General features: G+C 37.6%; 1 protein-coding gene across 1 annotated transcript; it reads left to right on the top strand.

Moving 5' to 3' along the window:
• The first annotated feature begins 2,856 nt into the window (after nt 1–2,856).
• On the top strand, nt 2,857–9,191 carry ldah (lipid droplet associated hydrolase). Its single transcript, XM_051396297.1, has 7 exons — nt 2,857–2,982; nt 3,560–3,708; nt 4,942–5,076; nt 5,227–5,396; nt 6,341–6,581; nt 7,622–7,704; nt 8,189–9,191. The coding sequence occupies exons 2-7, from the start codon at nt 3,570–3,572 to the stop codon at nt 8,375–8,377; spliced, it is 957 nt and encodes a 318-aa protein (XP_051252257.1). The 5' UTR covers nt 2,857–2,982; nt 3,560–3,569; the 3' UTR covers nt 8,378–9,191.
• Nucleotides 9,192–10,267: the final 1,076 nt, after the last annotated feature.

The raw sequence follows: 10,267 nt of genomic DNA, 5'->3' as shown, positions 1-10,267 counted from the left end.
AAACAACCAGAAAACAACTCAGATGAGAAAGATATAAAGACGCGTTGGGTTGGAAGCTTGTTGATTCTCTTTCCCAGGGTCCCAAAGTGTCAGTATTTGATGCCCTGGAAATGAGACAATCAACTATCTCACTCGACTCTGATTGGTTTTTTTTGCTATTTTTTTAATTATAATCATCTGTCAAAATTATAAGTAATAATGCCAAAAAATATTTTTATAAAAGTTACCTACTGCAGCTTTAAGACATAATTGGAAAGAAAACTCTCCTTTAATATCTGTGCTTAAAATTGTGCAATACAAATGAAAGAGGAACCAGTAACAACTGCACTTGCTGTGATAACATAGCACAACATCCACGTTTAGACTCAGTATAGAATAATGTGATTTTAAAAAAATAGAAAAACCCTGGAAGTCATTTTTAACGGTGAAGACAACTCACACCTGAAATAATCACTAAAGGCAGAGCAACAATGTATGGTAGAGCTGTGGTAAATCCACATAATGTTTGCCTGGGCGACCTCTTTCTGAACTCTTAAGATGACACTGTGATATTGTACCCTCCACAGCACTGCATAATACAGAAAATAAAGAGTATCTGAATTCACTCAGTGGCTGACTTTATGAATGTGTTATTTGAAAAGTAAAATGATCCCTGTGATTTATGCATTTGTTCCTAACAGGACACTCAGGAAGTCATGCTCTCTTTATCTGTTTTTAATCAAAGGAGGCACTATTGCAGCTCAGCAATATAAAGTTAGTATGAGGACAATGTTGTGAGGAGTGAAAGGAGGGAAATAATAGTTGGTTGCATAATTCTGCATAGTTTTACCGCACATCATTATGAGTCATCGGGAAAGTAAACCCTGTATTTTTAGGAACAACACAATTATGTTCTTTGTCCTTGTCAGGTGTGGACAGTCATCACTGAGATGCTGTCATGACTAAGCAGAGACATAACAATAGACATATTGTACAAACTAAGTCTACACCTCACATAGAAAAACATGTAAGACTCACTCAGATAGATTTGTTCTTAAGTGGCACATACTAACCCTGTAAAGGTCCAGTGTGTAACATTGAGGAGGATCTATTGTCAGAAATGGAATATAATATTCATAGGTTTGTTTTCATTAGTGTTTAATCACCTGAATATAAGAATATTTCTTTTTTGTTTTTATCACCTTAGAATGAGCTGTTTATGTCTAGAGACCTTCTATGGAGTTTGCCATGTTTCTACAGTAGCCCAGAATGGACAAACCAAACACTGTCTCTAGACTGGCCCTGTGGTGTGCAGTTTGCTGCTTATTCTTGGTTCAGTATTGCCATTGTGCAGACCTTAGAGACATTTTATAATGTATTCCTATGAGATAAAATGAGGAACAGCTAGTGACTAACGACTAAATAAAGTATGATACGGAAATCTCTGCATTTCAAAAACTATATGGAGTTATATATAAAAAAAGCTTTGTCTACCAATTAAGGCATGATAATTGACAAATATACTGAATCTAAAATTTAGATTTTGCTAAGTGTAGCTACATTTGTTGACAGTTCCTGCAGCAGATTTTGTGTTTCCACCTCTAACAGGACAAATTCCGTGGGGCAGTAGTTATCTTCCCAGGTGTAAGGATGACTAGATCCACAGGTGAGTGAGGGGCTTAGTCTCATATGATCTACTCTACTGACCTTTAGTAAAAGAACTGCGCACTGTTCCTCTACAGCAGAGACTGGTTTCTGTTTGTGAAGAGTGAAAGTCAGATCAGATGGTGAACTTCTGCAGGTGCAACAGGCAGTGACAAAGACAGGATCCTCAGCAGGGATTAGAGGGAGAGAAAAAAAAACATGACATTTTGACTAAAAGGACTGAGCCTGAAGGTGCTGTTGACACTCATGAGCCAATGTTTGCTGACTTTGTAATCATAATGGCCATGCCTGTGAGGCAGTAATGCTCATTACACACCAGAAAACCAACTGCATGAATGGCTGAAAAGTGGAGAAGCAGGTAGCCTCTGCTGTTTTTGCTGCTTCATTCAAGATCATTTTCATATTCTTATCCTAAATCTTTCTTATCTTTTCAACAAGGCGTTCGTATGAGAGTGCGGACTCACCAAACTGTACTGCACAAACTTGTTGTAAATTTCAACCACACGCTCACCACCTGTTCACAAAGAGCTGAGCATTTTGGAGATATGAACATTTGTATCATTGGCACAAGACTACCCGGCTTTGCTCCAATTTCAGGCAAGCTTTATTTACAAAAATGTCACACAAAAGCAGTTTACACTTCACAGTTACTGCGCTTATCACTGGTTGCTGGGGTTACGTATAAATTTACACATATCAATTCAGTTTTTACTATAATAGAGTCTAGGTGATGATAGTCCAATACGGTATATATTAAAACACTATATATTCACATATACATTTATTCTATTTATATTCGATCTGATGAGTACATTTACGTTTGATACTTTAAATAAATGTAACTGACTACACTTTTACTAAACTAACCTTAGAATGCAGGCTTTTATTTGTAATGGAGCAGGTATATTAATGGGTTCAAATCATTTGCAGTCACACCACAGAAACCCAGGAGAGCAGGTTTCCATTAGTTCATTGTATCCCCTGTACTGATGGGTCTGAACTTGAATTTGACTGTAATTAAATGGGGATTCATTTTTAACAGTGCGGTGTGTGTTTGTGTCTGTATTTAACTGTATTCAGTCTGTGTATTCATTAAACACAACACTGCAGTTTGTACATGACATTTGGTTTGGCTTACATCTTAACAGGCCGTTCCCTTTAACAAAGAGAAGAAAGGCATTGTGGGACGGCCACTGAATTGACCAATCAGAATCCAGCAGTGTGCGAAGCAGGAAGTCCTCACGCTGAGCGAGCAGGAAACAATCAACAATCAACAATCAATCAATGGAGGGGACATCATCTTCCTCATCTTCCTCATCTTATTAGCGTTATTAAGAGGTAACGATATTCTGCTGCACATTATATATATTTATAGATATATCAGACAGCGAGCAGTAGCTTGTCATTGTAACTGAATTGAAGCGATCGCCTAGTGTTACTCCTCCACCAAACTACATTCAAAATATGTCACATTTTACACGGAATCACATCGGCAGAGGTGCATACCTTATAGATAGCGCACAATATGAATTAGATAGCACACTAAGCAAAACCTTCTTTATTCGGCGTCAACAGATGAGCAATAATTGAATCAGATAAATTGAAATGCCAACTTTGTCTTCTCACTGTGTTCCGTCTTTAACTTGACAGCTGTGTGCGCTACACTGGTGGAAAAGTGTTTTTCAGTTATTTGAATTTGAATGTGAAGAGAAGGTTCTCTTTGAGTATGAGCACTTTTTAAACCTGTGACGCGGATGAAGTGCATCACCTTTGGACCTTGTGATAAGTGTATCAGCCACTGGATCTCTGCACATGTATTTACCATGTGACTGAATGGAGTCAAGCTGCTCAGGGAGTATAGAATTATGTAAAATGATCAAATTGGCATTCATAGTTTCCCCTCCCCTCCCCCCAGAGCCAGTGAGATGGACAGCATGGTGGCAGACAGCAGGGATGAACCACAGACAGACTTTATCTACTGCTGTGGGGCCATCACAGAGGTTCTGAAATTTGGCTCCAGTCACTTAAATTCTGGACACAAGGTGCTTTTTCTCATCATTCCAGGTGAGTCTGACTAATAGTCTGTGTACATGCATTTGCTGCCACTTCAGTACAATATTACCAAAGACAGGCCCTGCATCAGCCTAGTGCCCCCTGACCAGTGCAGGTAGAAATAACCCCCTATATAAACAGGTACAATACAGCACTGTGCCATCAGTGTCTGATTTATTAAGAAAAACATTTAAATGCTTCACTGAAAATCATGAGCTTATTTCCAGCAGTTAGCGATTGCATTGAAAATGGCAGTATTTAATATGAAATGTTGTTTGTGGAGCTTTACTTTACATTTTTATTGAACTTATAGTACAATTATGTTAGGAATTTTGACACAACACTCTTCGAGGAACTCAAGTACCCCTTCATCACCACCACCACCATTTATGTTCCAAACAAGTTCATTGGAATCCATTTACACTGGATGTTTTTGAACTATTAATCATATAACAGTGGATGCTGCAATATATTCATATAATTGAACTGTCAGTGTTTAGTTTGGTCAAGTTTGCATTTGTACCACAAGTGGAAAAAGTTGGACGTTTCAACCATTTAGCCATTACTTTTAGTCATCTTTTTAATGTCCTTAAGTTCACGCACTTGTAATTGCAAAAACACCTAAATCAATTGTTATAGCTAGCTCAATATGTGGATGTATTTTTAATTTTTTTTGGCAACAGCAGCTGGTTGGGAATCACTGTTGTAGATGAGCCCTAAGTCAAAAAATTAATTTATTTAAGACTGTCATTATTGTAGTTAATTCTGTGCTTGCATGGTGCACACTGTATTTCTAAATAAAGTAATCACAAACTAGTGAATGCACAGAAACCTTGGGTTTGGGCAGTATTAGTACAGTATGGGAGTATGATTGGTTCATACACAGTAATAGGAGTCATTAGGGGCCCAACAGCAGCCTGAGGCCCCAGTCAACTGTTCTCTGCCATAATGTAAAATAGCCTGAATTTATATAATATCATAAGTAGGTAGATACATTGACGTAACCATCTCCATTCAACTGCAGTTAATGTTGAATGTCACTGTTTGTACCATTTTACACAGATATAATATTGAAATATGTAGTATAGGGAGAATGAAATGTATGATGAAAGTTTGAATATGATGATAGAAACATGCTTGCTTGATGTTAAATGATCAGGTGTTTGGTAGAACCTGGCATTGACAGGTGAAATAGCGCCTTTCATTATGTGGGGAAATGCTGATATCCTGCTGTCTGCCACACAGGTAACCCAGGTGTAGTGGGCTTCTACAGAACCTTCATGCAGACAATTCACAGTATGGTTGCATACCGCCACCCAGTGTGGGCCGTGAGCCACGCTGGCCACTGTGTACCACCAGACTCCATGGATATGGTAGAAGGTACACATTATTCTCAAGTTCTCTACACCTCAGCATTCTCAGTACATTTAAAGAAAGAGCATGATTAATTCATTAGGAATATTCATCTCTAACATACTTAGAGACTGGGAGTTGTTATCAGTGAGTAACTCAGGCTAGTTTTCGATACAGATGGCTCCTCAGCAGCAGAGGCTGACGTGTTCGGCCTGAATGGGCAGATTGAACACAAGCTGGCCTTCCTCAGCAAACACGTTCCCAGAGAAACCAGCCTGGTCCTGGTGGGGCACTCCATCGGCTGCTACATCATTCTGGACATGATGAAGAGAAATCCTGAACTCAAGGTTAGTCACGGTTTTTTTTGTGACAGCTGAAGAGTGACAGGAAACAGGGAGGGAGAGTGATGACATGCAGCAAAGGGCCACAGGTTGGATTCAAACCCATGGCCCGCTGCAGCAACTCAGCTCTTTAACTTTATTTACATAGCATCTTTCATACAAACATGCAGCCCAAAGTGCTTCACATAACAAACTGAAACAACATATTAAAGAAAAAATGAACAACAATAAATACAGTTTTGCTAGGCTAAAAATGAATACAGAAAAAACAATAATAAAATGTAAAACATAAAAAAATAAAAGTTGATATGAAAAGAAAAAAACACTAGAAAGATGGGCATGGCAAATAAGATTTTAATGTGTTATAAAATATTATACATTACATTTTATACTAATTATTATACATTATATTTTATGAAATAAACTCAGTGGATGTGCACTGGTGGCTTCAAGTTTCTACATCACACTGTACAAGTTGCATACTGGACCAGGACTGACTTCCAGACTATTTGTGATGTAACAGATCCTGTTGGTAGGCCCCGCCCCTTAAAGTCAGATTTTCAATGAGCACAGAGAAACTTTCCACTTTCAGTAGATGAATGTGAAAACATCCTTCTAGAGTCAAACTGCACAGACAGCATTCAAACAGCACACTGTAGGAACAAGAAGAAACTGATTTCTGACTGGAGGGGGCTTTAAACCATCTAAACCAACCCCCTGTGCACAGGGCGGCACCAAGGCTGTTAAAACATCCCCCCTGTGTCTGGTCGCCATGCTAAAAGGAAACATATTAGATGACATGAAAAACTCCCTTTTTATATTGAGGGGCTTTCCGTCATTTACAAGTTGTTATCTCAGAGTGAATCTTTTACCTCCTATTATCTTTTGGGATTTGTTAATCCAGACATGCTGAAAGGTGTCCTTTGTAACCTCTTTGTTTGTTAACATAGATTTTGAAGGCCATCATGCTGTTTCCCACCATTGAGCACATGGCTCAGACTCCTCAGGGGAAGGTCATGACCCCTTTGCTGTGTCACATGCGTTATGTGGCCTACCTGCCTCTCTTCCTGCTCTCTCTGCTGCCTGAGGGACTCAAAGCCAGCCTGATCAAACTGGTGTTTGGTGGCATTCACTCTCTGGACCACACTGTGCTCCAGCCTACTGTAGGTCTGCTCAGTGGAGACTGCGCAGGTTGGTTGTGCTTTGTTCTTTTCTCCTGTGACGCTTATAATGTTCTTTTTATTGAGAAGGTGTATGCAGTATTGAATCAGCTCTATTAAAGCCAGTCTAGTACAGTGTTACTGTGCTAGCTTTTTTCCAACAGCTTGTATTCAGAAAACAGTAGGGATGCACAATAATTATCAGTACAAATAAATGATCAGCTGATAATGGGAAATTTATATTATTATGAATTATCTGGATAATTAAATTATTGGTCCATAATGATAACCCGTTGCTATGGTCAGAAAAAATGTGAACAATTTTGGCTCAGCCCTTCAAAATAAAACCCATTGAGACATTATTCAATTATGTTTTCAGCATTAAAGCCAAGAAGAATGAACAGATTAAAACAAAAATGTAGGAGTTTGAAGGAGCTGCCGGAGCCTGTATGCGCAGCTGTTGCTGTGGCATATTGCTGCAAAGGTCTTATAACAAGAAAGAAAAGTGCAGTTGCTAACCGCAGAAATTGTATTTGTTGATAATCAATCCTCTTTCTTAGAACTAGGCTTGTATTTAATTCACATGTCTTCCCCCACTGTAAGCGTCCTTGTGGCTTGGTTTACATTTGTTCTTTCGCAAATTGCGTGAGCTCAGTAAATCCAGCAGAACACAATCAATTTCTGTTAATGTCTCCTCCTATTATTATTTGTTTTTAGCACTGTAGAAAACACAAAAGAACAAATGTGGTAAATCATATTTATAGGTCATTTGAAATGAAACAGATACATCCTAGAGTGTCCATCACATAATTTGCAGTGTCAAACGTTTTATGATTGAGGAAGAGGATGCATGTACATTAGTATGCAGTACGGACTCTTCGCTTCAGTAACCAGGCAGCTGTTGCAGTGATCAAAGCAGCATTCAAACCAACAGATTCAATATTCCAAAGTGTTTTGTCACAAATAGAATTCTACTTTTTATCTACTCTTGAAAAGATATTTTACATATATTTCAAATATTTCTAAAATGTCTGAAATAAAGCAATAGTGTGATTTTGTTTCTCTTTGTAGCCAATGCAATGTACATGGGGGGTCAGGAAATGAAGAAAGTTCTGGAAAGAGACAATGTAACCATTAACAAGAATCTTGGAAAGGTAAGAAAAGGCCTGCCTGTAATCTGCACTGTGACATTTCTCTGTGCTTAAAGCTGCATAGGTCATTTTTATAAAAAAAACTCTAAGTCTAATTCCCAGGGCATCAGATACAGACTTTGGGACACTGAGACTCAACTATCAACTATCTTCAGGCCACCAGCTCAAAGCTTCCATCTTTCTCGCCTCTGATTGGTTGTTTTCGTTCAGGCCCGGTGGATTTTTCCAGATGCCATTAGGAGCACTAGGAGGAGCCAGAGGAACCTGATTGTTTCACAGATTATCTGTCTCATGTACTACTGTCAGGATATAGTGAAAGTTTCAGCAAATATGACCAAAAGTTGTTTTTATAAAAATGACCTACTGCAGCTTTAATAGCTACAAGTCAGTTTCTGATAACAGACAAAACACATGAGACATAACGACAACATGTTTGCTTTCTTTTAGCCGTTACTGTGTATTCAATCTTGTGTGTTCCCATTTTCAGCTTATATTTTACTATGGAGCTACAGACCACTGGTGCCCTGTTCAGTATTATCAAGACATCAGACGGGACTTCCCACATGGAGATGTAAGACTGTGTGAGAACGGGTTCCGCCACGCCTTCGTCCTGGATTCAGGAAGAGACGTTGCCAAAATGGTGGTGGAATGGATCAGTGGAGATCTGAGGACATGAGTTCTTCTCTTCCTGTCTACTCTTACATCTACTGTCTGACATGAACACTGATGGTGACGCTCGAACAACCAGGCAGCCGGGGTTTTTTTAATTAGCAGAAGTCAGAATTGAGAGTGAATATAATGACGTACTTTGGTTCATAATAAGCACAATAAAAACCTAAATGTTACATGACAACTTATATAAAGTGGTTTTACCCATGTATAAGAAATTATACAAAATTGAATCAGGCTAAAACAGATATTTTATGATTCTTAACAGAGTGATGTATTTATTATATTGTATAGATTCAGCCATTCGTCTCCAAAGATGAAATAGCATATTTAATGCTATTACCTGGCAGGTGTGATTATTTAACTTCTTTTATGTTGCCATTTTGCACTTATGCCAATTTTACTTTACATTCTTTTTCACATACAGCAGTAATTCATGCATCCCCGTGTATGATTTGAACAGCATATGCAGTGTAACAATTCATCTTACCTGCTTTTTATTTTTCATCTATTGTCAGAGCTGCCTGTGAGTGTAATGGAGTCGGATAGAGAATTTAAACCTGGTGGAAACTGTCGGCATCCAAGCAAGCAGAGCAAGTGATGCTTATGTATGGTTCACAAAGCAAGACTCAAGAAATGATTAAGCTACTATCATTCCAAACTGGTTACTAGTGGACATGTATAATGATCCTATAATAATGACCTTTGATGATGCACTGTACTAACTTTGTAAACACTTTGTTACTCCTTTGCAGACACTGTAACAACTAGTCTGCTGAACGAGTTATGACAGGTTTAATAAATGAAAGACTTGATTGTGACCTGTAGGTTGCCTTCTTAAATGTGATAAATGTTTTCTCTATACCACAAAATATTCAATAATATAATAATGATAAACTTTATTTTTATAGCAACTTTAAAGCCCAGTTAAAAAGTGCTTTACAATGAAATAGTACATTAATAGGATTAACATTTAAAACAAAAAGAGTAAAATGAACTAAAATGTAATAAAAACAAATGAAATCAACAGTAGCCCCATTTAAAAAGTGGGTTTTTCATGACTTTCATGATTTTATTCATGACTAAATAACAGCCTGAGGTAAACATTCTGAAAACAACAACCCGCTGTAATACTGACACCGGCACCTGAGAGTACCTTTAACATGATCTCACTTTATAAGAGCTCTGCATTAATTGAACATTTAGTTCAAACATGATCTGTGTATTTTCTTGTTTAATAATTTAACATTCATTTTTTAACAATTTTTTAACAATTTAATTATTTGATTAGTTGAATTGAAGATGAAAATTTTGATGTTTCCTGCTTTTTGCCAGTGTCAGTTTTTATTCCTTGACAATGAACATTTCTGAATTTGTATATTTATTTCAACACAGGTAGATTTAATAGTTGTTAGTCAGAACCCGTGCGCAAAAGATTAAAGTAATTCAACAGTTGACCCGGGATGTCAGAGGGGCAGGGCAGTGATAAAGTGCCTCCTAGGGTGCCTTACATGCTAGAAAATTAGTTTGGCAAAACCACTAAACCACACACACAGTTACTAAAACAAATGTTTATTCAAATTCTATAGAGATATACAAAAATATGACTATATGTTGAGTATATAAGTTAAGATTTACAAAATATTTTAAGATAAATATGACCTTTATAAGTGTTATTTATGATGCATTAGACTGTCTTGACTCATGCATGGAAATGTTTCTTTCTGAGGATAGTGACAAAGCAGCTCTGCTTTGAGGTATACAATTAAGTGTTACTCTGTCAGCTGCACAAATCAATATTCTGTATTAACAATGTATATGTGAAACAAATATTATCACACAGTTTCCTTAGGCTTTTTAGCTTTTTAAACTTTGCTAACTTCACCCCCATGACTGA

This window comes from Dicentrarchus labrax, unplaced genomic scaffold (assembly GCF_905237075.1).
Source record: "Dicentrarchus labrax unplaced genomic scaffold, dlabrax2021, whole genome shotgun sequence".
Classification (NCBI taxonomy): Eukaryota; Metazoa; Chordata; class Actinopteri; family Moronidae; genus Dicentrarchus; species Dicentrarchus labrax.
The sequence above is the reverse complement of the archived record's forward strand: the minus strand, read 5'-3'. Positions and strand labels throughout refer to the sequence as shown.

What these genes read in the sequence shown, in the direction of transcription:
- ldah (XM_051396297.1), top strand. Translation starts at nt 3,570, where the DNA reads ATGGACAGCATGGTGGCAGACAGCAGGGATGAACCACAGACAGACTTT. An exon ending in CTCCATGGATATGGTAGAAG is followed by an intron (nt 5,077 to 5,226) that starts GTACACATTATT and finishes TTTTCGATACAG; the next exon opens with ATGGCTCCTCAGCAGCAGAG. An exon ending in AGAGAAATCCTGAACTCAAG is followed by an intron (nt 5,397 to 6,340) that starts GTTAGTCACGGT and finishes TTGTTAACATAG; the next exon opens with ATTTTGAAGGCCATCATGCT.